This window comes from Anopheles bellator, chromosome 2 (genome assembly GCF_943735745.2).
Source record: "Anopheles bellator chromosome 2, idAnoBellAS_SP24_06.2, whole genome shotgun sequence".
Taxonomy (NCBI): domain Eukaryota; kingdom Metazoa; phylum Arthropoda; class Insecta; order Diptera; family Culicidae; genus Anopheles; species Anopheles bellator.
In genome coordinates this window covers 83,836,532-83,862,294 of record NC_071286.1, presented here as the reverse complement: position 1 = coordinate 83,862,294, position 25,763 = coordinate 83,836,532, and the positions used below count along the sequence as shown (strand labels likewise).

Here is a 25,763-nt window from a genome sequence, read left to right as displayed (position 1 = left end):
AGCTGGGAAACAAATCGGATCGATTGCACGAAATGTGATAATGTGATAGCGTGGTGGCCGTGAATTTGAAGAGTAATTTCTGCAATGATAAACACATCGCGTGCTGCCGCACGTTTACGTGTGACGCTTTGTGCCTCGAGACTCCAGCCCGTTTACGCGGAACCTTCGAAGGCGCTCTACAGCAATGGCAGTGGTGGTGGCCCCGTAGCGGTACAAACCACCTTCCCGACAACGGTTCGTGGGGCGCAGGAGAAATGGACTCAGCGTTTCCGGTCGGAAAATATCCCCGAACCGGAAACGTCGATCACGAACATTATCGCGCACGTGCTGCAGCTGCCGGGACCGGCCGATGTGGATCACCATCACAGCTCTCCGCTCGACGAAGGGCAAATCTCGAAGATCGAGGCACTTTGCCAGTGTCGACTGGCCCGAATGCCCCTGCAGTACATTATCCGCGAGTGGGATTTCCGTGATTTGACGCTGAAAATGGTCCCACCGGTGTTTATACCGCGCCCGGAAACGGAGGAACTAGTCGAACTGATCCTGCAACAGATGGACACGCAGAAGGAAGCGTTTTTCCTCGAGATCGGCTGCGGAACCGGCGCCATAAGCCTTTCCCTTTTGAAACACGCCCCAAAGGTGATTAAAATTAGTGATCCGCTGCATCCGCACCTGGTACTAATCGTTAACGTTTCGTATGTCCTAGTCGTCGGCGATCGCGATCGACCAGAACCGGTTGGCTTGTGAGCTGACGCAAGAAAATGCGGCCTCGCTTGGGCTTCTGGAACGGTTGCGTATATTCAAGCACAAATTGATTAACGATCTTCCGGTGGAGCTGGCGGATAAAAAGTTTGACATGATTGTCAGCAATCCCCCGTACATTCCGTCGGTGCTGATTCCAACACTCGAGCCTGAGGTGAAGGTTTACGAAGATTTACGCGCCCTCGATGGTGGCAGCGATGGACTCACTGTGATAAAGGCGATCCTAAGGCTAGCGGCAAGGCATCTGGTCAAGGACGGCATACTGTGGCTAGAAGTGGACTGTTCCCATCCGCCGGTAATCGAAGAGTTTCTCACGAAACATGGCCAGCAGATGGAGCTGCGCTTCGTTGCGTCATACAAGGATCTTTTTCAAAAAGATCGATTCGTTGAGATAGTCAAATGTTAGGAAGTAGACTTCACTTCTTGCAACAACCAGCACATGATCACGATCATCACTAGCAGAAAGGTATGCTGGACTGGTAAGTGGAAAAGCCTTCAGTCAAAGCTCACTTATTTATTTCTCTTCCACTAAAGCCATTGTTGTTTCTAACACTCTAGACAATCGTTTCCATAGAATGTTTGAACTTAAAGTAAACGTTTTCGACACTCTTTTTCTCCACAGTGACAGTAAAGCACCTTTCCGGGCACAGATCCGATGTCGTAGTTGTAGTTCCACGTTAGCTCCGAACCGGCCTTTATGGATTTGTCGGCGAAAAACGCCACCCACGGGAACCGCACGTCGTGCGTGTCGACGAACACATTCTGCACGAAGAGGTTCGGTGCACAGGAATGCTAGGGTAAAGGGGAATGCCAAAGTTGAGACAGATGCCCAGCGAAGTGATGCCGTATTAAGCTTACATTGAAGTACCGTCCCAGATTACCCGATTTCTTTGCATCCATGATGTAAATTGCTTCATTTTCACCGAAACAGCTGCGAAGTGGTTTCTTTTCCACTCCATTTTCGCCCAGGCGATCCACCTTGGTCATCTCGGTTCGTGGCATGAAGTTCACTGGTTCGCGCACTGCAACAAAAAATACAATAACGTTAGGAAAACGCTTAAACCCCCGTTAGCGCCTTAAGGAATGCAATAATACATCCGTAGATGTAATAGAAAAATTGTTACACCCGATCTGCGAGAGGGCACGTTTCGTTTCATGGAAAAAAATATAGATATTACAGCGGGTAACTCGCTCTACCGTACACACCTCGATTCTTGCCTGTTGGTTCTGGCTCGCTGCTATCCGGCGTATCGTCAAGATTTACTGTCGTGGTGGGGATACGCGGTAACATGAAAAATACAAATATTATAAGAATTGCAGTGGATCCCTTTCCATCCCGTACACACACCTCGTTTGTCGTCCTTTGCCTCTGGCTCGCTGCTATCCGACATATGGTCAAGAGATATTGTCGTCGTGGTGGTTTTGCGGGGTCTCAACTGAGATCGCGTTGTAACCGCAGTCTTGGAGCGTGCGCGGTCGATAGTGAAATCTTCATCAGAGTCTTGCTTCGAACTTCTAGTCCTCTCGTCTTCTGGCGAAGAGTTTGATTCCTCGTACTCCCCGTCCACCGATACTTGTTCCACCTCCGAAACGTCACTTTCGTAGCCCTCCTTCGCGTTCTCCACAGTTTCGATGTAATCCAGGTCGGCAAAGTACTCGTCGCCCCCTAGGTCTTCGGCGCAGATCTTATTGCTGGTGTCCTCGGTGATAAGATGGCCCGAGTAGTGACAAATGAAACTGCCCTTCGGTATGTCGTTTAGGCAGCGGATGCCCCAGCCTCTGTTGTTCGTTCTGAAGATCTGTAACTTGTTGAGCAGTGGATGCTGCACGACCCGGTTAAGGCAGTTCTTTTTGCACTTGCACCGCGAGTTGCACTCATAGATTCCAGTGAGTACCGGTTCTTGCAAGCGTTTGTAGATGTAGCCGATCGAGTCGATCTGTTGCTTCGGATTCAAGAACCGCGCCCCAGTTATCGTCAACTGCCAGCACTGGCATTTGCTTTTGTCGAAGCAATCGTCCTGGCAATCACAGCAAGACATAAACTCCGGGTTCAGGTTCAGGTTGACGCCCTCGGTGGGAATGCGGTTGACCGAGTAGTCGCACGGTGGCGGTTTGGTGTCATCGAAAGCGTTCACACACGAAACCGGTGTATACTCAAGACCATTCGATAGATCCGGTATGTTGACCACCATCTGTTTGATCCGGTACTCCGCTAGCACGCGTATTTCGGGGTCGAAATCGAAGTTGTCCACGTTCAGCGCGGCCTTCGTGCGGCGCAAGTAGCGGTGCACCTCGTCCATGGACCGCAGACGGCGACCGCACGGAGCCCGATAAACAACGACCGATTTTTTGTTCCGTATTGTGCACAACTGACGCTCCCAGCCGCAAAGGAGGGGATGGCCCAAGAAACTGTAAACCCGCAAGTCGTATGTGGTTTCGTAGAGACAGGACCGGTTGCACGTGTGCGGTGTGTACTGTTTCGGTTCTGCGAACCGGGTGGAAGGGTACGTCGTGACCGTTCCTTCCGGTTTGTCATTATCACAGTAGATAATGTTCTGGTTCATGTACCGCGGGCGGGTGACCGTCTTTTCGGTAACGTTTGTACTTGCTGTCTGCTTTGCTCTGTCACCCTCTCGCACCTCGTTTGTGGACATACGTTCCTTTTTGACCTTCTCCATCTGGGTAGCATTTTCTTCGTCTTTATCATCGTCTATCGTAATAATGTACTCTATCGACGGCTCGTTTCGCTTCTGAAGCTTGGAAAACTTTGCGTTCCGTTGCTGCCGCTGGGTTTCTCTGAAGTACAGTGGCTCGAGCCGCCTCGATCCACGGTAAATCCATTCCGTGTGGTTCATGCTTTGAAACTGTAGCTTAATCAAGCTGCAATCGATTTCCAGAACCGTAGTTGCGTGCCACTTCCCGTTCAACTCCGTTCGCAACCGTTGGCCTGGCTTAACCTGCACCATTGGCCGTATAGCGGTAAGATTTTCCAGATAGGTTTTGATGAAATTCCGCGAAAGTTCAGCGACATCTTCCCAAACATTCTCCGACTGCTCACACACGACCCGGACGTCTTCTTGGTTTATGTACTGTGCGTACCCGTCATCGTAGAAAATCAAATACCGGTAGTTGGTGACGGACCCAGCAGGCTCGGCCACTATGCCGGCGTAGAACGAATCTTTGCCCCGGTGTCTATAGTCCGTGCCATCCGATTTGTCCCGTGATCGGATTTTAGCGATCACGCGTGTACCGTTCTGAAGCTTCACATCGGGCGGATCGAGATAGGCGAGATGTGTGGCTGAAGCGATCTTCAGATTGAACGTTGAGGTGGAATTACGCACGGACTCGGGAGGAAACTGTACCCAGAAGGCATAGCCCTAGACGCACATACATATCCATAAAAGTTTTACTCATTAGTGCCGCTGTCTTTATCAGTACTAAACATTTTACGCTACTTACGTGCGATTCCAGAACCTTTTTGACGACTGAACATTTTTGCCATATTCCTGGAAGCTTTTCAGTGAGCCCGTAGTAGGTCTGCTTACACTCGGGGGCCGGGCGACGAAGCACAGCCAGTTGTTCTTCACCGTTGATGATGTGAAGATCGGGCAGTGACCTGGTGTCGTAACACTTTTTCGACGTGTACAGATTCCTAAAAATCGTGTCTACCTTTTTTCGCACTTCAGTCAGCTCGGTCTCCAGCATTTCGGTCGCAACTGTGGGCTCAAGGAAGTTATGTATATCCTGTCTATTCAAGAGGAAGTACTACATCCCGTGGATCTTACTTTTGTTCTTCGTAATGCTCTCTTTTGTAGCTGCCATGCTCCAGTTCATCTGGTCGACGGCACCAGTTTTTGCGAGTGTTTCGTCTATCACATTCAACAATTCCGATTCCACAAGCGAAATGATGTTTTCAGGCAGCGGTGCTTCTGTAACGGTCATACATAATTCAAATTGCAAAATGTCTGCAATGTCCTTTTTCGATTTCCCAGCCATACCATCGGATTGAAAGCTTTCTTTTTCGTCCTCTTCATCGCTGCTGTCAGATATTTCCACCAACTCCTTCGCATCCTTAATGGTCTTCATCAACGGCTGCTGATCGAGCATCGTGGAGCACAAAGTCTGAAAACATGATCGTAGAGGCCGTGAAATGCTAATTGAGAACAGAATATTTGTTACCGAACCACACACCTCATAGTGATGGACACAAATTTCCAAGCAATCGTTGCACACGTACGATTTACGTTTTTTCTTCGACGTATCGTAGAACTTCATTACAAACAGAGGTGCTGGAAAAAATTCACTGCACAGTTTGCGACACTCCGTATTGCAGCATTCGAAATCCTTGTTTTCATTGATCACCTTTCCTTTGACCGTTTCGTTTGAATCATTTTCGGACATTTCAACGTCTGGATCACCTACTGTTTCCACATTGCCGATGGCGTTGGATCCTTTAGAGGTATCTTCCTCCATTGCCGGTACGTCACTTTCTCTGTCATCTACTTCTTCCGTTTTGCCTGAGTCGTTTTGTTCATCGCCTTCACTATGTTCTGCAATACAAAAAAGGCAGTGAGAACCACTTCTACTTATGTGCTTTTATGAAACTTTCAACACTACTATTACCATTTGTACTTTCGCCGATCAAGTCAGGTTCCTCCGTTTGAACACAAGCACTGTGCGCCGGTTGGCCATCTGCGACCTGTGCGTCTTTGTCTTCCGATGTGATATTTCGAACAGATTCCTCTTGCGCTGGCGGAGTTCCCGTTGGCGACGCGACGGATTCGGATGGCGAGTTAGACTTGGATGCTTGGGAAGCTTCCTTGTCATCATCCTCTATCAGAATTACATCATCTTTCCGTTCCGTGGTCGTTAAAGACGCTTCCGGATGCTCACATTGTTCGTCTTGTTTCGTCTGAGCATCCGTCTTGGGTGGCTCTGAAATTGAGTGATGGAGTAAGCAACACACAAATTACGATTGTGACTAGCGAATGTTCTTACCGTCTGCAGGTGTAGGGCATTTTCGCTCCGATGTTGTGTTCGATTCGGCAGTATTTCCAGACTTTGAGGGAACATTATCCTCGCTCTTGCTAGCTTCTGTGTCCTTATCGGATTCTAGTAGAATTGTGCTCACATCCAACTCCTTATCATGAACCACACTGTCCGCGCCAGTTTCGGAATCCATTTCTTTTCCAATCTATTGTGGTTGTGTAAAAATTAAAGTTCAATAAAACTCACGAGATTCTACCACCGCTAGTTAGCGCTTCCCGCAAACAGAATAACCATCGGCAAAATAAGCAACAGCAAACGGCAACACTGACAGCTGTCGTAAGCACTCCCAGTGAAAGTTGTAAGCAGTACTAACGTTTGCAATCACGAAGCTGAGTCTCTGGAATGTTGTAGACGATTTTTTGAAATGGTAATAGTTTTCATTTGTAGCTATTCAACCAACAAAATTATTGTTATGTACTAATTTGAAAATTGCTCCTTTTTGTCCTTTTCTCGTTAGTTCCTTTCTAGCGAGCTTTTGAGCTATTGACATTACGTTCAAAATAAGGCTCTACGATGCTCAAGGCTCAGGAGTGCTCATGCGCTGCGATACGAAATGGTATCGATTTCTCAACGTCAAATAGTTAGTTTGCTTCCATTCCAGTTCTAGCTCCTCTCACAAACCTTTCCATTGCCTTTCCACAGTCAGCTGTTACTAACTAGTTTTCCAACTATTTAAGTCTCTTTAGTTGCTGTACAGTTGAAGTAGGCTTCGAAAGTTTCTCTAGCTCCAAAACGGTGGTACGAAATTATCCAAACTTTTGTTCCCATGCAACCGGCGGCATTAAGTTTTGCGTCGTGTTTTCCTAGCCTGAAGTAATGAATTATTATTTCGGTTGGCTTCTGAAGAGAGAGATTTACCAAATTCTGTACGTCCAGGATGTGTAAGTAAGAATCGTCGGTTCCGGTTGACTTCCACCACCAAATGTGTGAACTTATGCGATACTTTGTTCGGTTTTGTTGCAGCTTTTCACGCTACGAAGATTTGTTGGCCATCGTAAGCAAAGCGTTCGACCCAAAGCTTCTGTTTCTAACCGTTATCCCGGTAGTAGCTGGTCTCAGTACGACGCTCTACTCGAAGCTGCTTCTTAGCGTGTTGTTAACGGAGTACGCCAATACTTTTGTTAAATGGTACGTCTCTGGCTACTGCTTCGAAATGGATTGAAATTAATGTAGTTCGTCATAAACAGGGTGCTAGCCGAAGATCGGCCATTTTGGTGGTTGAACGAAACGAACGAATTCACCACCCTGAACCGTCCTAAGATTTATCAGAATGAGTTAACCTGCGAGCCAAGCCCGGGGAATCCGTCCGGTCATCTGATGACCTCCACGGCCTACTTGTTTGTTATATTTTCGGTGCTGGAGGAGTGTTTGAGGTATGTTTCAATGGGCATGCTTAACCTACGTCCGACTGACCAATTTTTTTTATTTCTTCAGGAGCTACGGAAAATTGGCAATAATTGCGCTTCGTATCGTGTACTACAGCACGCTGCTTTTGATTTCCGTTTCGCGAATGTACTTTGGTTGCCACTTCTTGCACCAGTGCATTTTTGGCATTTTGCTAGGGATTGGCATGAGCAGAGTATGTTTATCGCATCGCCTGGAAAAGTACATCGCGAAGCAATCACGCCGGAGACGGGTTGCCTTTGTGGGACTCATTTGTGCGATCCTGCTAACCGTTTACTGGATACAGAAGCTACTGGGAATCGATCCTCAATGGGCGGTAAAAATGGTAGGTTTGCTGTTCTGTTTACACATTTCGTTACCCAAAATGCGTCCATTTTCCCCGTAGGCCTTCAAATGGTGTGACGATCCGTTCTACCTAAAGCCTACTACAACGTTGGTGTTCAGCATTATTCGCCTTACTGGAGCACTTCTGGCATTCGCTGTAGTGGGTCCGGTGCAGAGGTAGTCTACTACTCTACTCTTTGGCAAAACCGCATGAAAGCACTCAATCTTGTATTCCTTCTGTATTTGTAGAGCTAGGCTGCTCAACATAAAACTCAGTATGCCGATGGTGATGGCAATGATGGCATTCGAATGGATTTCTCTGGACTATACGCCACGCTTTTATGGGGTTGTGATATACTATTTGTACACTTTTCTGGTTCATTTTATATTCACTTACGGCTATCTGCGCTGGGTGCCGGCTCTTGCTGGGCTAGAAAATCGCGTATCCCGCGGCGAACGAAGCAAATCTAAAACTAACTAACTCTGCAACAAAAACTTTAACTAACTATTGAAACAGCGTCTGCTAGCCACGAGCTTCCACATCATCCTACGCTTTGAGGTCAGGTGCGCTATCCCGTCTCATATCAGCAAAACGAATTCGTTGCGGAAGCGCCAATAGCAATAGCGAAAGGATAATACGCTTTTAAAAACTAGAACGCAAAATAAGTCCCAAACTAAAGGGCTGAACTATTGCCTCGCACAAAACCCTTAGTTGAAACAACACGGCGCTCAAACGAAACTATTATCTGTATTGCTCTTTTGTATAAAAAATTAACTTATTGCATAACCATTGCGTCACGGCTTTCAGTTGTTCGAACCGTATATCACACCATCAGTTTGTTGTAACATTCTATTGTCGTGTTTCATTTTTTTTGTTATTCAACTGCCTCGGCGCTCAATCCGTGCCGGCGGGAATTCAACCCGCTGTCATTTTTCCTAAACACTCGAATCATTCACGCACCGTTTTATGGATTTGCCTAGTTTTCGAAAGGCGTATAGGGTCAAAACCGGACCTTCGACGACATCGCCCGTAACGAAGACCTCGGGAAGAGGGAGAAATTGGAAGCGAAAAATGAAAGTGAAAGATTGATCATTTTTAGGCATCTGATGAAGGACGAGCGAATAGATATTTTGTAGTAAGTGAAAGTTTCTCCTTTATCGACTGATTTGGAAGCTATATCCATTGCCAGAATATTAGAGGTTTGATTATAAGCTGCTAAGTGGTGTACAAATTCATGGCTCACTAGCATAGCATATTTCGTATAAGTGCAGGCTGGTCGCCATGTCTTAGGTGCAGCTGTGTTGTGTCCGCTGGAAGTGTGGTTCGCTTCCGCATTGTAACACTACACCCATGCCGACCCGACTGTGTCGTGTTCGATGTCCGTCGATCGGAGACACACAGTTTATCATTCCGTCAAAATGTAACACCGATTTGTGCGCAAGAGAAGTTTGGTTAGTACAGAAAAACAAAACTTCCGACAACCTTGAACATGACACGTTCGCTGCAAAAGTGGTACTGCTCCCCCGAAGGCGATTATTAATTTGAACCATAGTCCCCCACTACCACTGAGAGGTTGTTCTATGCGTGCCAATCTAACGACACCTAACGGCCGATCGCTGCTTTCAGCCAAGATCTCAAGATCTCAAGATTTACCCCTTTTAAACACTCAACGTCTATCATGTGCCATCGGCAATTTCCGAAAGTCATGGCTAGGTGCCATGGGCGAAGACGTTGCACTGTGTTGCGTTTTGTTTTTTTTTTTGCTCTTTTGATCAGCGTTCGACAACCAATCAACTGGTTCAGTTTGTACCGTAGCCCAATTCCTGGATATGGTGGAAACAGGTTGGCTTACTGGGCGCCCGAGGCCGGGCCGAGCGGCGTGCCAGCATCAGAACCGGTCCTACGGTTCTCCGTGTGCTGTGGCCTGGCAATCCCTTGTGCACCGACACCAAGGAAGGAGTCGTATGCAGAGCGGCCGGTGGCAAACCTCTGACCGCTCGCGATACTTACCATAAATAAAATCAATGCCAATGTTAGTGGCAAACCCGAGCAGTGACTTCCTAAGTGTATAGTTCGGCGGAAAAGGTTTTTAAGAACAAAGGATATGCTCAACTAACGTCTAACAATTCGAGTTTCCCTGTAAAATTCACTGCAAAAAAACTCTTCGGAAGTGGAGCAGGAAATCACTGCAAGCGTGACAGTCGTTAGTTTCGTCATATATCTGCTAACGGTGGTCCTGGCATCAGGAAATCGGAAGAAAGAAATAAAAACCCGGCGACAGGCCATGACAGCGTTAGGTCACACGAGCAAAGCTTCTAATGTGTGCGGGGACACTTAATTATTGGCTATAAACATAAATTTATCTTGCACCAGGCCAGGTTCCTGCGGCACCGTCGACAGGTTCTCAGTACCGGACACTCGGCACATGGCATTGGGGCACAGCTTCGCTGTGACGGTGACTTACAGTGAGAGATCTGCGAAGCGCCGGGGAGATTATCTGGGGCCTCATTCTGATTATTGATTATCTCATAGTGGCATGGTTTTATATCTCAATTATCAGTAACTCGCCACTGCTCCGGTTCTGACGGTCCGGACCCGCACATCGGTAGTAAAATTATACGCCGTATGTCACCGGGCAACAGATTGCGCAATCGGCACTAAAGATAAGCCTAGCAAGCGGGGCCATGGTTGCCCATGGTTACCGCATAATTCGGTCACTGTGCTCACGGGCACCATAAAACCGTCGGTCGGTTTTGCTCTAGTTTTGTAACTGTTAAAAGGACTCTGATCGGCCGCCCGTTTTATTGCAGTGCCGGTTTATATTCTTTGTCAACCCCGATCGGGGTGTAGGTGCTGGGGAAAGAACTGACCCCGGGAGTGACTGTGTTGGTCGATCAGCGAATAGTTTGCCGATAGTCGTCCAACAGCCTGCTCATCAGGCTGGCTGTGAAATTTGGCACTTCAAATCTGACGACCGAATCGGTGTGTTGATTCCGCTGATCCGAGATCGAATCGCTTCGAACCGTTGGAATCGGTACTGGCCGCACGGGAACCATCGCCCTCACGATCGAGTTCGCCGAAGGATAACCGCACAAGGTAAGGGTTCGCGGCTGGGTAAGCCTTTCCGTTTCATTGGGATCATTTCAGCAAATTAGCAACCCAACCACCGGCGGCCAGCACGCGCGAGCCGGCGAAATGCGTGTGCACTCTGGCCTAACCCCCCGTGTGGCCCGGTGCACCCCGAGTGTTTCCTAACAACTTACAACTTATTTATAGCGCTCATTATGTCACTTACGCGGAGTGAAATATTTTAACCGAATGAATGATGGCGCTAATCGGTAAATATTTACGATTCCGGCAGCCAGTGGCCGGACTCGGGCTTCCGGAGCCACACGGCCAGTGGGCCACAGTGGGGGCGATACTTAAATCACTCCTTGTGCCGTGCGAATCGTAAGCAAATAGAACGCGTTGCTGAAGGTGGCCGCGGAAAGAAAAGTCCGGGCACTCGCAAGCGGCAATCGTTCCAATTATGGCCGCCGGCTGCGGCGGGGAGCTCGCAATACCGGTAGGGTTCGGCCGTGATTTAATACCGTTGGCATGCAAAATCCCGACTACCATGCATTATCATATTAGTGGCGGTGCATAATGCGAAAGCCTAATTGATATTTGAACTTAGAAAAAGTCGTTTTCACGTCCCGAGACGTTTAACGCTCGGTGGCGCCTGCCTCGCTGGTGTCGGTCGGATTCCCGCCGAGTATCGAATAATAACTGTAAATTGAAAGGCATTAGCCAAGGTACTGTTCTACTCGACACCCGACCCGACCCGAGCCGACCCGAAGCGACCCTTAGGATCCTGTGCCAGCCGGCAGCAAGCAGGGGTCAGGATGGTGATATCATTGCCCTGTTGTAGGAAAAAGCGGGTCCCTCGTGTGTTCAGCGGAATCGACGTGATTAGCTCCAATTTGTTATTCAATCAACGGCGTATGGCGATCGGCCATGTTACCGATTGAGCGCTATTGTAGTTATCCAATACTAGCAGTAATTTAAGTGTGGCCGCTTTTCCACCCGCTGAAGTGATTTAACATTCTCTAAAGTGACAATAATCGTTACGGCCAACGATTTCTTCATTAGACGTCATGCGAGTGGAAAACGCATTCAACGCTCCCTAGCAAATGCACGATCAGTAATCATTTATCTAGCGTACCGGGCACTCGAACACGATTTCTACATCAGGATATGATAGACTCGCAGCACCGGGCCACCGGGACCTCGTCGGACCTCGCTGGCATGACGTAAGAAGTGGAACATTTGCCGTGGACGGCGAGGAAGAATAAATATAAATATACCCCGGGTGGAAGGAAACCGTTGGCCGTTGGCCGTTCCCTTCCCTGCCCGTTCCGTGTGCGCCTTTGCGGGGGTGTCTGGCTGGCGCTTGCAGTCGGTCCTATTTCGGTCCGAGTTTAAATGTCATAGGAAAGCGGGACGCTGCCCGGAAAGGTGAACCATGAGCCATGGCCAGTGTGCGGATGCTGTGCGAAGTGTTTCGCGTTTTTGCGCGCCCCCTAAACATGACGCCCGGGACCCGACCGGCCAACCTTTGGGGTTCAACATCGCCACCACGAGTGGGTCGCGATCATGCGATCTACCGAGCATAATGCTGCCAGCTGCCTCTGGTATATAGTAAATAATTAAAATGTCGCAAACCTGGCGGTTACACCGCGCAATGCATTTGTCATCCTACGGCTGACTAGGCCGCCGCCGCCGCCGTGGGGGCCGATTTGGCCGATAATGTCACCAAAATGGCGAGCAAAACAAAGGCAAACAATAGTTTTGCAACTGGACCACAATGGTCTGCCATTGGGAACGGCTTTCATTCGTAACACCGAATTGATTTGTAATGCGTTTCTGTTGCTCACTATTTTGCAGCGCTTCGCCACGAACAAGATGGAGGACGGGTTGAACTTGAGTTACGAGTCCGGGTTTCATAGCGACTGGAAAAGCATCTACAATCGGGATATCCTTTTCTGGACATCGCACGACTACCACACGGATCCGGCAATGCGGACCATTGTGGAAACGATCAGTTTCCTCGCTGAAAAGCTTACCCTTTCGCCGGCCGTCGAGTTCTCGGCCATTGACGCACTGGAGCTGCTGCTGGTTCGAGCGTTCCAGTCCTGGAAGGAACCGGTCACTGCTACTAAGCCCGGGGCACTTGAAGTGAGTAAGGGCCGATTTCTGAAGCAACTTCCAACGTACATCGTGGCCGTGCTCGACATCACGGCCAAGTATATGGACGCATCGATCAAACTCGATCTCGCTACGCTTCGAAGGCTGGTGCATGCGAACGGTCCAAGCGACAGCATGCTTTCGGTGGAGTTTGAAGTTATAAAGATTTTGGGCAACGAGGTACGGTACACGATCGTGGCAGTGTTCTTCTATTGGCACACGCTTCCTTCACTTCGCATGCATTGCGGTTCCATTGCAGTTTCGTTCTTCGTTGCTGCTGGGAGCGGTCGAACGCTTCACCAAGGAGTACCTCATACCGCTGAATGTCACGAAAAAGGAAACGATTTCTCGCCTTGGCTTGAAGCTGTTGCGCTTGGTCACGGCAGAACGGGCGGCAATTTATGGCAGGTGAATGAGCATGGCTCCTGGCCTGAACCGTTTTCAGCATCTTTCCTGCGGTTTTCGTTTCAGTTTGAGAAACTCGATCAAAGATGAGGCCTCGTTCCGTCGCTTTAAGGCGAGCAAATTGATTCTGGCCGGATCAATCACACTCACGGTGCTTCACCTGATTCCGGCGGTTCGCCACAGCAAACCGATTTTGCATCAAATCCTTGAGCCCATTGCGGATGACTGTGGCGTGCAGGCGACGAACCTGATTTATCTGCGTGACGCGATAATACTGCAAGTCATTGATCGGGCCTAGGCAAGGCGAGGCTAAACGTTTCCCGATGGCATGTGTGTTCGCTGGGCTCATTTATTATTCGCCGGTTTTGCATTTGATTTGCCGTTCCTTCGGCATCCATATCCAGGGGCCATTCACAGGACCTGTGGACAGTGCAAAAGCATAGCCGAAGAAGATTAAGTGTTCGACGGTAAACGATCGACAGCGGGCTAACACATCGTTTATGAGCGTTGCCCCTTCTAAGAAAATAAATATTGCCTAAAGAAGATTTTTTCTAAACTATCCTAAACTGTGTTCGGGGATTGCATAAAAACGTGCGGCCATCGGTTGAGGTGAAGTGATCCGGCTCCGGGTGATTACCGGGACGGAGGAATTCAATTTGCAAAATTCGCTTCACAATCGCCCGCTCGCCCGGCCGCCGTCGTAACGTTGGGCGTGTAGGACACGATCAATCATCTATCGAATTCATTCGCGTCAAAGACAATTGCTGTAATTTTCCTGACTTCACGGTGACAACGCCGTGCCGTGGGACGGAACGAACGTGGTACCGCCCGGACTCGGCGTGGGGTCCGCCGGTCCCTCGAAGGCTTCTCCGGGGCGGCAATCCGTTGACCGTGGCTTACTTTCGATTTTCTACCGAACCGAACGTCGGCTAGCCAGCTGGCGCGGCTCGGAAGTTCAGCTTCATCCAGCCGACCCTGAACAGCTCACCGCATCGCATCCCGGAGGACTAATGGCTAATGGCGCTCTGGTGGTCGTCGGTGATTTAACCAAGACCCACGGGGGACGTCGAATCTGTAGCAGCAGTGGGCCAAGGTGCAAACCTGTGTGAACCCCGTACGGATGTTTCGCATTCCGCGCGCACCCAGGGGGCCGGCGGGCGTTACGTCCGCGCTCGGAATGGACGAAAGTGAACGGACAATAAAGTTATTACCGTGCCACGGGGATCTAGACGGACGGGGTGGCGTGGGCCCCAGCACCAGCACCAGCGGGATCGCGGAAGGAAATATCAATGAACGATTATATCAATCCACTCACGAGCGCCGCATTATCGAGGGTTAATGTTTGGGCAGCGCAGCGATAATGATTATTAATAGGTGTGTGAACAATGTAACGGATATTGGCACCATTTTCTAGCCACTTTGCGTAACCTTGAGCGCCTCGCTGAGAGAACCGTTTCGAATGGTCCATTGAGGCCTAGTGAAGCGGCTAATCTTCCAAAACTCGATGACCAGCATCGTGAGGCACAAATTAGACACAATCAAATAGAGCCAAGCCGGTATGGTCCATTTGCATGGTTCATTATCTGTCGTTAGCATCATTAGCCTAGTTAAATTTAATAAAACCATGCGTGCAGGTTTCACTACTCAGCGTACGATTCCTAACGCCGCTAGAACGCAAAAGAATCAGGTTCGAAGTGCGGGTTCGTAAGGTGGACGGGCATCGTGGAAGAAGTGTTGCAATAGACGGAACCGCAAGCGGGCTGGTGCAATGCTGCACCGGCTCCGACGTTGCTTCACGTTCACTCCGGAGTGGTCCGGCTCGGTTCACACCGCGATCGTCCAGCCTTCGTGCTGCATCGTGTGGTCCCATTTTTTGTGGCTCCTCCGTGGAGACCATGAGGAGTCGAGCGGCCGATCGATCGATCGATCGATCAGTCGACCCCGTTAACCCCGTCCACAAGAACCCCTACATGTCTCTCTCTCTCTCTAGCGGCCACTTCTTGTGGTGCGACCTCGGCGCCTGGCGATCGAGTGTTACTAAGTGAACACATTGTAATCTCCGCCGGTCGATCATCGTTTCCTTCTTGGCGCGCCTCGGTGCTAAGTGTCCGTTACTTCATGCGCTACGGTTGCGGTGGCAAATGGAAAAGCTTTTTGTCCGGTCCGGTTTGCTCCGGGCCGGCGGATCAGGTAGCGGTTCCGGCGTTTATCGGTGGGCGCAAATCTTGCTGACCCCGTCACAAATACCAGCCCCGGCCGGGCGAAAACGAGAGCGATCGCGGTGCCCCTGGCGGTGACTTGGGCGCCAGGCGAACGACGAACGCCGTCACAGTTGCGGACACTTTTCCGCAGTCTGCTGCGTAACTGAACCATAAAGGGCCCACCCCGATTTCCCGCTTCTGTGGAGCTTCTAGCGATCGCGCACTATCTGCGGCCGCGGCACGAAGTTCATGGGCACGCCGTCGTCGTCGTCGCTGTTGGGTAACGGTGCCTAGTACTGCGCGCGCCTGCGTTGGAATGGCTACCGCTTCGAGGAAGTAGCCTTCTGCCGTGGCCAATCGATTGTTCGGGGTGTCGAACCCAAAAGCGATCGAATTCGAAAAAACGCGGGGTGCGCCATTAAGACATTCCGTCGTACAGGAAATGGATGTTTCTCCCATTAACGATCGCATCGAAAAACATGCAAACGAGCCCGTGAGGTGTGAATCAATCGAAAGGAAAGGGAAACCGATAGAGTGCGGGATGCGAAACGGGCGTTAATGAAACGTTCAAGGTCGGACCGCGGTGGGTCCCGTTTTTTGAGAGACGCCGGAATGTGTGTCCCGCCTTGAAGTGTCGCAGGATCGTTTCTGGACTTTTGAGCCCCGTTTCGTGTCCCTAATTGGAAGGTGTTGAAAAGCCCAAACCAATCAGTGATTGGAATTGGTCCGCGAGCAGTTCTCGCCTGACCGAGCAGAAGGGAGGGAAGGAAGCGATAATTGGCGGCCGTCCTCATTAGGCCTCCCCCCAGGCCCTAGGGTGGTGAGTTTCGGAGGAGTTTTCTAATTGTTTTTTAACGATTGTGTACCGATTTTCGGAGCAATCGATGCCGAGTGCAGTCGCAACGCGGATCGTGCGCGATCGCCACCGGGCACGCGATCGTAACGAGCGAAGCGTGTGCCTTGGCTGAGCCTCGAGCCCGTGGGAAAGAATGCAACGGACTCCCGCCGCTCGCCTTTCTCCTCCGGGGTCTGCGACCGCGCGCGTAAAGAAGCCATGCGTTCCGCAAGCCGCGTGTTCCGCTGACCAGAATGTTGCGCTCCCCGGAGGCCACCGGAGTGTGAAGTGCGATCTATGCCACCGTAGATCGTGCCTCCGGGCCCCCACCCCGCTCAGGAACCCATTCCCGATTCGGTTTCGATCGGCGCTCACTTTCGCTGTTTCGCCTGCTGCTGGCCTCCTCCTGTTTTGCGGGATTGTTGCGGAATGACGCAGAAAGACACAGAGACTTAAGTATAATAAAGAAAACTGAGGCAAGCGCACTCGCGCCTCCCTTCCGACCCCGCACCCCTGACCCTTCGTGAGTAACCACCGCGCGCAGAATCATACTTTTCCGGAGCGGCAATCAAGGGCAACTTGTTGTTATTACTTGCACCGCTCGTTCGCCGGGGTGGGCCAGGCGTCGAAGCCACCTCCGGCTCCGGCCAGCCTCCTCGCCTCCCTGGCGCGAAGGTGTAAAGTGCCTTGAGCCGTGGACAGTCCGTGGCAAGATTAGCTCACACCGGTCGGTCGGCCGGAACAATACCGAGCAAGGTGATAATGGAACCAACTTTCGATGCCGGTTCCCGTTGGACACCTTTTCGTTGTGATCGTTTGCTATATTTATTTAATTTTCATTTTACCTGCCATTGTAGAGTTTTGTAGATCGCGCCGATTGTTAGGGGTCGATCGACGGAAAAATTGCACCAATTTAATTGGGACAAATGTGGAGCCGCAACCGAAAAGTTGGCCCGCACTGTGCCCGCTGACCGTCCGTTCTCTCTAACGCAGGGACCGCTTTTAGGACGGTTCGGTGGAGTTACTTTTAAACTCGCTGAACTTCGCCCGCAGCGGGTTTTATTAATATTTTCCGGGGGGCGCCTTTGTCGGTGGGCGTACCGTTCGGCCGGAATTTGAGGTGACAGGATGTGAACCGCCGACGTGCGCCGATATCGTCGTCATCGTTGGGATTTCCGCAGTCGGCCTCAGTAGTCAACAGAAGGAAAAAAAAGTAAACACTACCAGTGCGTGTTCGTATGTGGCCGACATGCTCCGTTGCTCGGTGCGATCGCCTATTATGGGCAGCCGGCCGAGGTGGGCTTGAAGTGAAAGATCGCCGCTCCGCGGGCTCCGCGTAACTCAAGAACCGATCGGGTTAGTAGTTGAACTAATGAAACTCGCAGGCGCAGGAGCGAGACGGAACGAACCGGAGAACGCTGGTCGGCCCCGTTCGTCGGCCATTCGTCGTCGGGCGCCTTCGTCGACTACCGCAGGGGGGTAGCGGGTCGATTTCGGTGGAGAAAGAACTCCGGCTCTCGGTGCGCGGCCACGACCAACCCGTCCCTTCCACTGTGCCGCGGTTCGTGGTGTGGTTCGGGAAAGGGCCGCACTAGAACGGCCGCCTGGCTGCGGCTTCGGGGCGAGCCGATGGCAACCCGGCAGCGATCGGCGCTCGCAGGGTGTGGCGGTTCTGCTATAAAAGAGGTGTATTGTCCTGTCGGAGTTCAGTATTCGGTACTCGGTTTGGAAGTTTTGTGTTAAGCGAAACCATCTGCGTTACGGTAGCATAAAAGTCCAACTTTGCTGTGTGTGCAACGTCGTCCCAACCACAACCCAACCACAACTCAACTCACTGAAACCATGTTCTCCAAAGTGGTAAGCAATGGCGACGGTGCGCGTGTGCTCGGGCTCGAAACCGGAAGCGAAGCCAAGTGATCTGCGCCATAACCGGAAGAGTGTCAGAGTGCAACGGCCGTCGGGGCGTCGGGAAACTGTGGGACCTGTGTTCTGTGCGAGAGAGAGAGAGAGTGCCCGTGTCTTACGTCTTTGTCTATTTGCTCTACCGTGCAGATCGCTGTTTTGGCCTTTGCCGCCGTTGTAGCCGCCAAGCCCCAACATCAGCAGGCCGCCCAGTACCCGGCCGGCGTCGATCCGTCCCGCTGCCCGTCGTACCCGAACTGTGACAACGCGGCCCTGCACAGCCCGAACCCGTACAACAACCATGCCGCCAACCACTGGAACCCGAACTGGAACGCCCAGCCCAGCTGGAACCACGCTCCGGCCCCGGCCCCAGCCCACGCCCCGTACTACCACGGAGCGCCCCACTCGTACCAGGCTCTGACCGGCCCCAGCCACAACTACCTCGGAGCTCCGGCCCCAACTGCCGGTGGCGATCGGTAGGTTAAGCGTCGGGAGCACCACCGCGATCACCGGGATTCACTAACCTTGCTCTCCCTTCGTCCCTGTCTAGCTATCCCGCCGGAGTGGACCCGCATAGCTGCCCGAACTACCCGTACTGTGATAACTCGGCCCCGGCTGGCGTGCCGCACGCTGCCCCTCTGCCAGGATACACCGCCCGCCAGTACCCTGCCGGAGTGTCCCCGCACACCTGCCCGAACTTCCCGTACTGCTAAGAAGCTGGCCCCCACCCGGGTTCCACTCTCTGTCCCTCACCGACTACTACTGCGCCTCTGTTTTCAATCCCCACCTCGACCATCGGCCGACCGTTGTCCCGTGTCCTTTCCATTTCCTTTCCGGCCGGTCGTCCACTCTCTCCCTGTTCTACCCACTGTGTTCCTGCCTTCCCCCCTCACCCCCCAGCCCAATGGTTGTAAATAATGGTTCCGGTTCCGGGTAGAGGAAAGAAGAATGCGAACCATCCGCAGAACGATCAGGAGAAAGAAGAAGAGAACGATCACAGCCGATCGGACACGCAAAAACGAAATGAACCGAAATGTTATCTCAGCGCACACGATGCAAATGAAATTTGAAATGCAATTGATTTAAGAATCAAACGATGGGCCCCCCCGTCTTGTTCGTGGTTGGAATGAAAGAAATATGCTGTCGGAAGGAACACGGAACCTTAGCCTAATTAGGTGCAAGATTCATATGGATACAACTAACGCTGTTCGTAGTCTTTCATAAGTAGTCTTTTACTTTTTTGAAATATTAACAGAAGGTTTGCCCCTTTTTATGGAGGTTCTGAACAATGGAGTGAGATCACTGGTGTCCGGGCTGTGGACCGCGATTTGCTAAAGATTCCGATAGAGGGTGCTTTGGAAATAGGTTTTTTATATTTCCCATTTTTCTACAAGCGTTTAGCGTCTCCCTGCCTAAATGGCAAAGTTCTTACTGAGTGTTTAGAATTTCCAGAATGAAGGTTGAAGGTTTTCAAAGTCAAGCAATCGATAGTTTAAAACCCGAAACACTGGATGGATCACCAACACTCTATTGAACGATCGTACCGTCGATCGCTTATGTCACGGACCATAGCAAGTGAAACAACATAAAACGTAGCACTCCAAATTGGCCAGTTACCACTTATAACATATGTGCTAATCAATCGTAGTGAAGAAAAAGGAGAAAGAAAACAAGAACGGAGGAGAGAGAAAGATAAAATTACAATCTATTGACGCTCGCAGTTTGTCAAAGACCTGCCTACAAGAAAGTCCAAAATGCGTCAATGCGAAATGACGTTGGATCAGCGCGAGTTGCTCCTTGCTTGACCACAACTAGCCGTCAACTAGATTTGGCCAGCCGATACGGTTGATGGAGCTTTCCCCGGCAGAGAGACAGAGACAAGAGAGTGTTCGGCATTCGCGTTCGCTTTCCGCACTTACCGACCATTAAAGGATCATTAATGGAGCGTCCGCCCAGATCTGTGCTCCACATCGGTTGGCGGCTGAAAGTTTGGCTTAGGAAGTGACTGTGCTTGGAGGCAAGGACAGACCTTGCAATTTAATACCTAAGACAACCGATATGACCTCTCCACTCGACACACCTTCCCACCTTTTCCAATTCATCCACGCGAAACGATTGCCCCGATCAAGCCCGTAAAAACTCTCCCAACCCATTGCTGACCACTGACGTAGAGTTGCAGAGTTGAGAAAAAAAAAGTTACCCAGCTCATTGGAGCATGATTTACCGCCTTTCAATGGGCCTACATTTGGGATGGTAGAATAATCCGATCGACACACGATCGATTTAACGGTACACTAAGTAGCACTGAGTACGTAGAGCATGTCCGGCCCAGCACCGCAAGTGTCGAGTGGAGTGAAGATCGTTTCGAGTGACGCCAACGTTGCTGTGCAAACAGAGGTAGCCCCCTTTTTGGGAGGATCGTTTGCCCAAATCATGCTGCGCGTCGCGCCGGGGTTAATGGTAGCACGGCGAACGGTGAGTACGGTGCGTGCTAATCGTTTGCGAAGACCTGCTCCAGAGAGGATCGGCTGAGCGGCAAAATTGGTGGGGCGATGACTATCATGAAATCACGAGCTGCCGTCACGGCGATCGGTAAACAGCGACACACTGGAGGTGTGCAAACAACGCAACGGGGTGGCTACGTGCGGTGTGCACGTCACAGCGATCGGGTTTGACGGGATTAATAAGCGCCGCTTCGGGGGGCCAGAACTTACCTGAGCAGTTAATGATCGATCCGAAAATGTTCCGATCCCAACACCACCATCAGGGACCAACGGACACGGTGTGGTGGTGTTGGGGCAGAAGGCGATTGAAACCAACACCGTTCAATCAAGTGTTGCAGCCCAACAAACGGCCCAACAGAGACACTCAACAATGCACCACGTATTGTGCGTTCCGTCTATTACGCACTCGAAGGGGGCAGGTGTGAATGTGCGATCCGTTTAGCCCACCATCGAGAGAATCGTTCGCAGCGTTCTGTGTTTCGCCCGTCGCCGTTGAATCGGACACCGAGCAGCATTCGCCACCGTGTTTGCCGGAGAGATCTTGAGATGCTTCGAGTTTTTGCATCCCACCCCGTTCTGCCGGCGAGAGCGAGAGAGAGAGCGAGAGATTAGATACGAGGCTTGAAACGAAACTCATGGTTCCCATCAACCCTTGCGGAGTTTTTCGGGCACCCTCGGGGAGTTAATTAAAAATCAAACGTTTTTCGGCCATAAATACTTTGAAACCCCGGTTCAATAGACAGCTGAATAATAAACATTCGAAGGCTCCCGTCCCCGAACGAGGAATGGAATATATTTTATGTATCAACGCGACCGGCTGGCAGGACATGATAAATAACTCCTCAATTCAATTCTCGCTCCGATCGCCCAACGGTTGATAGGTATTATGTAAGCACGCAGTTCGTTCCACTCGTTTGCCATTGTTCGCCGAAGGGTTAGAGAACCGGCTTTGGTGACGTTTGCGGCCAGACGTTTGCGCCAGATTTCGTGCCGGAGACAAAAGACGTTGAGTGATTATCGAAAAGATTAAGCCTCTCCAGCATCCTTCATCGGTGACCCTGCCGCTTCGCGATAAATTACAGCCGGCCAGCGACCGGCGTTACCGGCCCACCCCACCCCAGCCGTCTAACATCCCCCAAAGTCGCGGCGCGTCATCAGTGATCGGCGTCATCGAAACACTTCGGGATCGCGGAGCCGTTCAGTCTTTCGCGCGACTTCACCGAAAGCACATCGTGTAACGGGCCGGAGAGATGGGCTCATCGGGGCACCGTGCGACGACCGAAAGTGGCCAGATGTCGGGCGAACCGCAGAACGCCAGCCAACCCGAGGCACGCTCGAAGGGGACCCCGCTGGCGAACCAAAGGGTTTCGGTGGCGATCGAAACCCTCCTAACGGTGCTACTGATCGCGATCGATCTGGTGAAAGTGGTGCTACTCGGAGTGCCGGTGCTCGTGAGGGAGATTTACTCCATGGTCTCACCGCGCCGCTCGAAAGATGTCCGCGGCCAGGTGGTCCTTATAACTGGCGGGGGAAACGGGCTCGGCCGTAGCATGGCGCGGCTGTTTGCGACACACGGCTGCAAGCTGGTCCTGGTGGACATCGATCTCGGGGCGGCCCAGCGGACGTGCGACGAGCTGAAACAGGAGCTGGGCACTGCGGCCTGGGCGTACCGGGTGGACGTGTCCAAGTACGACGAGTGCCGCCGGTTGGCGGAGCAGATGAAAAGCGACGGCTGCGGACCGGTGGACATCCTCGTCAACAACGCCGGCTTGATACTGTTTGCGTTCCTTGGCGAATCGGATGCCGAGCGAGAGGCCAACGTGGTGGACGTGAACATCAAGTCGCACATTTGGGTAAATAGCTTCCCCACACAGCGACCGACCGACGGCCACTTCCGGCCGCTGAGAGCCCCATTCCCCACACTTGAGGACGCAGTTTGATTTGCACCCCATCGCCGGGCGTTTTAGTGAATCAACACGTGTGTATGTTGTTGTGTGCCTGGCCGTTTGCGTTTGTTGTGGCCTTGCCGTAACGATCAGCTGTGCGGCCAATCGTCGTGAAGCGTCTTAGTCACGCCAAACGCTAGTCGACGCAGTCTCCGGCGCGGATTTGCGTTTGCCGATATGCCAGCTTGCCAGGTGATTGGCAAACATTCGCAGGTTTAGTTAACAATATGCGATCTTCATTACTTTCGATTGCACCACGAATGTATCGAATCGGTTTGATTGCCTTTTACTGCCGGGCTTTTTATACGATCGCGCTCAACAGCAACCGTGGGCGGTGGTTTGCTCCGAATGCCTCATTTAAAACGGAAACACACGGCTTGGATCCTAAACCCACCTTGCATGCTTTTGGACGGAGCGCGCCACGCTGGAGAAACTGGTTTCATAATGCGTTTTCTATTTCGAGGGCTAGGTCTCCGGGTGACTCCGATAACCACCCTTGAAGTCAGTTAAATCATCAAAAAACGCGTCGTTTGTCGAGTCGTTGCCCATAATTATTGTATAATCTTGCAACACATCGCAAGCAATCAAGCTTCTTATATGGAACCGTTCATTATAATATTTTTCCCACTCACAGTGGCCGGCCATCGCTGCTGCTGAGCATTGCCTTTCGACCGGAGCGCTCCGTTGTTAGATTAAAGCCCGCAGCTTTTGGTGGACTAAAATACTGTCCAATCACTGTTGTTGTAGCACACCTTGGCTTGTTATTCGCGTCTCGGTGTTTCCGGTGGACCCGGCGCAAAGGAACCAGTTGAAAAGGCACAAGAAGTTGATTTTTATGTAGTAGTCGATTAGTTACCACGGACCGGGGCTCGTAAACAAAAACCAACGTCAACGGTTCTCGATCAACTCGATGGCCCTCCCTCATGTTGCTCCCCTAGGCGGCCTTTGAACCGTGAAAGACGGTGATCCCAAGGTTTCGTGTTTCCAGTTTCGGTGTTTCTAATTACACAGGAGACACACACTGACGTGAGCAGCGTCTTGGGACTCGATCATTTAAATCAAGTGAGTTCCAGAAAAAAAGTGATCGCTCAGAAGTGTATCGAAATGGATCACTCGAGAAAAGCAATGCGAGTCTATTTTTTTCTGGAGGAGCAAAGTTTCAATTTCAGGTGCAAAACAATCGTGAGATCAGAAATAATAAGACGACCATTACATGCAACAATCGAACCGTAGCTAAACTTAGCGTTGATCGTTTGCAGATCATTCTTCACCGGTTGGCGGTACTCGAGGATTAATAGACTGCAAGCCCCGTTCGGCATAACGCAATCGGAATCGATGAAACAGCATTACAGTATTTTACTAATCACGTTTATTTCAAAGCATTACGAAGACGAAAAGTTCCTGGCAACCCTTTCGAAAACTAATGCAGTCAGGCGTGGGGGGTGGTCATTTACGTATTAATGATGTGGATTAAAAAAAATCATCGTTCCGATAGCGCGACGCTCCGGTGCGACTTTAACAAGGTGCAGGTTTCTAATGCACACCAGTTCCTAGTTCGATTTGGCGTCCACTTTGCTTGCGTGAGGCTCAGTTTTTAGCCAACCGACAACCTGTTTTCTGAAGGCGATTCGGCGATCGTGTGTTGGCATTTCGAAACCCGGGGGAAAATCGCTCGGGCGATGCACTCGAGAACGATTCCAAGGTCAAAATTTAATTCGGTGTTTTTTTTTTCTCTCCTGCGAATATCTCCACAGATGACCAGAGTCTTCCTGAACGAGATGATCGAACGAAAGAGGGGCCACATCGTGGGAATCTCGTCCATGTCCGGCATGTATGCCTTTCCGTGGGGCGTCGTGTATTCGGCGACAAAGTTTGCCGTCTCCGGTTTTATGGCATCGCTCACGGAGCAGCTACGCATCCAGGGTCTGTCGAAAGCGGTGCGAACTACGTGCATAAATCCTTACTATGTGGCCACGCGGAAGGATGTGGTGGACTTTTTGGAGAAACCACGGTAAGCAGATGTTGCAGATATGGAACGATCACCGAATTAATCATTCGCATGTGGTTCGAACTAGGTTTCCGCTACTGGATGTCGATGAGGCCGCTCAGCAGATGGTCAGAGGAATTTTGAGGAATGATGTGGTCGTGACCGTGCCAAGACTGTTTGGCGTTTTCACACGCTTCATGCTGTGAGTATTTTTCTGCTAACTGTAGTGTGAACGATCTTGTGATTCACATCTTCGGTTCTCTTCCAGATTGTTTCCCGTGTCAGTGCAACAACTGGTGAGGGACTACTTAATTCGAGAGTACGAGCTGAACAAATGTCTAAATCCGTGATTGAAGCAAGAACAATGCTTAATGGCTGAACATTCGGCGATGATTAACACGTTGGAATAGTAATATTATCAGTACCGTTAATCACTAGATTTATAATGCATTTCGGAGCGTAACGAAGCCTGACTGTGGTTGGCTCACGTGTGATAGAGATCGGAAATAAAATAACGAGCAAAATTACTTCACCCCGGAAACTAAGCAATAATCCTCTCAATCGTCCGAAATACCGAAATCGCCATCCGTCAGCCACGTGCTCCCCATTCTAGTGATCGGTTTTGTTACGTTTATTCAAATTTGCAGTCCGATCTGCTAATCTGTTGTCCGATCTTGCAAGCTCGATCGCGATCGCGAGCTTCTGCCAACGCCATCTATACGTGAACTCGTATGATCGTTCAAAAAATCGTGCTTTAACTTCTTTTTTCTACGCACCACGTGAAACTGAAAAGAACGTGTGGTAAAAAAGAAACACCTTCTGAACGATATTAGCGGAAGTGGATGAAAAGTTCAATAGATCATAAGATTAAAAGCAAAAATTATTTCAATTGTTCGTCACAAGACTTTGATTCACTCTTCTAGCATTAATAGTTGAAGTTCGTCAACAGGAATAATGCTGCCTCGGTGGGTCGTCAAGAGCTAGTTTCAAAATCGTACAATCAAACGTTTGTTCAAAGATTACGAATTATGGTTGCTATTAATATTTCAAAGTTATAATTGTCGAGTAAAGCGTCTTCCCGTGTACTCTAAGCATTGCTTTATGTTGTCCGCCACGAAGTTTGAGCGGGATCTTCTTCGATCTTTGAGCATTCAAGTGCCGGCGCAGCTGTTACTGGGGACGGCATTGAAGCGTTCAGCATGACACAAAAATTATGA

The 25,763-nt window shown here is 50.6% G+C and overlaps 6 protein-coding genes across 7 annotated transcripts; 5 read left to right on the top strand and 1 right to left on the bottom strand.

Moving 5' to 3' along the window:
- Window positions 1-28: 28 nt before the first annotated feature.
- Window positions 29-2,088, top strand: LOC131212943 (MTRF1L release factor glutamine methyltransferase). 2 transcript variants are annotated; one of them, XM_058207040.1, is made up of 3 exons: window positions 29-639; window positions 707-1,228; window positions 1,385-2,088. In XM_058207040.1, the coding sequence occupies exons 1-2, from the start codon at window positions 85-87 to the stop codon at window positions 1,166-1,168; spliced, it is 1,017 nt and encodes a 338-aa protein (XP_058063023.1). In that variant the 5' UTR covers window positions 29-84; the 3' UTR covers window positions 1,169-1,228; window positions 1,385-2,088. The 2 variants fall into 2 exon arrangements, with proteins under 2 accessions (XP_058063023.1, XP_058063022.1); XM_058207039.1 differs by having other exon boundaries at window positions 707-1,241.
- LOC131208219 (histone-lysine N-methyltransferase eggless) lies at window positions 1,348-5,944 on the bottom strand. The gene is made up of 8 exons (XM_058200872.1): window positions 5,761-5,944; window positions 5,498-5,697; window positions 4,761-4,884; window positions 4,308-4,378; window positions 2,111-4,139; window positions 1,969-2,025; window positions 1,621-1,784; window positions 1,348-1,554 (listed from the first exon to the last, which is right to left on the bottom strand). The coding sequence occupies exons 1-8, from the start codon at window positions 5,942-5,944 to the stop codon at window positions 1,348-1,350; spliced, it is 3,036 nt and encodes a 1,011-aa protein (XP_058056855.1).
- A 492-nt stretch (window positions 5,945-6,436) lies between these two features.
- LOC131210326 (glucose-6-phosphatase 3) lies at window positions 6,437-8,285 on the top strand. Its single transcript, XM_058203557.1, has 6 exons — window positions 6,437-6,692; window positions 6,775-6,939; window positions 6,999-7,184; window positions 7,246-7,540; window positions 7,601-7,716; window positions 7,789-8,285. Exons 1-6 carry the CDS (start codon window positions 6,628-6,630, stop codon window positions 8,018-8,020), a joined length of 1,059 nt encoding a protein of 352 aa, XP_058059540.1. The 5' UTR covers window positions 6,437-6,627; the 3' UTR covers window positions 8,021-8,285.
- Window positions 8,286-10,527: 2,242 nt separating this feature from the next.
- On the top strand, window positions 10,528-13,469 carry LOC131208218 (uncharacterized). Its single transcript, XM_058200871.1, has 4 exons — window positions 10,528-10,636; window positions 12,467-12,946; window positions 13,026-13,174; window positions 13,238-13,469. The coding sequence occupies exons 2-4, from the start codon at window positions 12,485-12,487 to the stop codon at window positions 13,467-13,469; spliced, it is 843 nt and encodes a 280-aa protein (XP_058056854.1). The 5' UTR covers window positions 10,528-10,636; window positions 12,467-12,484.
- A 4,454-nt stretch (window positions 13,470-17,923) lies between these two features.
- Window positions 17,924-19,180, top strand: LOC131209890 (cuticle protein 1). Its single transcript, XM_058203043.1, has 3 exons — window positions 17,924-18,064; window positions 18,260-18,585; window positions 18,660-19,180. The coding sequence occupies exons 1-3, from the start codon at window positions 18,050-18,052 to the stop codon at window positions 18,820-18,822; spliced, it is 504 nt and encodes a 167-aa protein (XP_058059026.1). The 5' UTR covers window positions 17,924-18,049; the 3' UTR covers window positions 18,823-19,180.
- Window positions 19,181-21,828: 2,648 nt separating this feature from the next.
- On the top strand, window positions 21,829-25,078 carry LOC131210458 (17-beta-hydroxysteroid dehydrogenase 13-like). The gene is made up of 4 exons (XM_058203712.1): window positions 21,829-22,466; window positions 24,314-24,570; window positions 24,635-24,748; window positions 24,815-25,078. Exons 1-4 carry the CDS (start codon window positions 21,864-21,866, stop codon window positions 24,894-24,896), a joined length of 1,056 nt encoding a protein of 351 aa, XP_058059695.1. The 5' UTR covers window positions 21,829-21,863; the 3' UTR covers window positions 24,897-25,078.
- Window positions 25,079-25,763: the final 685 nt, after the last annotated feature.

Bases quoted from the DNA above. Each gene is read 5' to 3' on its own strand.
- LOC131212943 (XM_058207040.1), top strand. From the start codon at position 85: ATGATAAACACATCGCGTGCTGCCGCACGTTTACGTGTGACGCTTTGT. The intron at 640-706 runs GTGATTAAAATT...CGTATGTCCTAG, and splicing joins TTTTGAAACACGCCCCAAAG to TCGTCGGCGATCGCGATCGA.
- LOC131208219 (XM_058200872.1), bottom strand. From the start codon at position 5,944: ATGGATTCCGAAACTGGCGCGGACAGTGTGGTTCATGATAAGGAGTTG. The intron at 5,698-5,760 runs GTAAGAACATTC...ACTCAATTTCAG, and splicing joins ATGCCCTACACCTGCAGACG to AGCCACCCAAGACGGATGCT. The intron at 4,379-4,760 runs GTATGGCTGGGA...TTACGACACCAG, and splicing joins AGAAAGCTTTCAATCCGATG to GTCACTGCCCGATCTTCACA.
- LOC131210326 (XM_058203557.1), top strand. From the start codon at position 6,628: ATGAATTATTATTTCGGTTGGCTTCTGAAGAGAGAGATTTACCAAATT. The intron at 6,693-6,774 runs GTAAGTAAGAAT...GTTTTGTTGCAG, and splicing joins ATTCTGTACGTCCAGGATGT to CTTTTCACGCTACGAAGATT. The intron at 7,185-7,245 runs GTATGTTTCAAT...TTATTTCTTCAG, and splicing joins GTGCTGGAGGAGTGTTTGAG to GAGCTACGGAAAATTGGCAA.
- LOC131208218 (XM_058200871.1), top strand. From the start codon at position 12,485: ATGGAGGACGGGTTGAACTTGAGTTACGAGTCCGGGTTTCATAGCGAC. The intron at 12,947-13,025 runs GTACGGTACACG...GTTCCATTGCAG, and splicing joins TAAAGATTTTGGGCAACGAG to TTTCGTTCTTCGTTGCTGCT. The intron at 13,175-13,237 runs GTGAATGAGCAT...TTTTCGTTTCAG, and splicing joins CGGGCGGCAATTTATGGCAG to TTTGAGAAACTCGATCAAAG.
- LOC131209890 (XM_058203043.1), top strand. The intron at 18,586-18,659 runs GTAGGTTAAGCG...GTCCCTGTCTAG, and splicing joins CCAACTGCCGGTGGCGATCG to CTATCCCGCCGGAGTGGACC.
- LOC131210458 (XM_058203712.1), top strand. From the start codon at position 21,864: ATGGGCTCATCGGGGCACCGTGCGACGACCGAAAGTGGCCAGATGTCG. The intron at 22,467-24,313 runs GTAAATAGCTTC...ATATCTCCACAG, and splicing joins ACATCAAGTCGCACATTTGG to ATGACCAGAGTCTTCCTGAA. The intron at 24,749-24,814 runs GTGAGTATTTTT...GTTCTCTTCCAG, and splicing joins GTTTTCACACGCTTCATGCT to ATTGTTTCCCGTGTCAGTGC.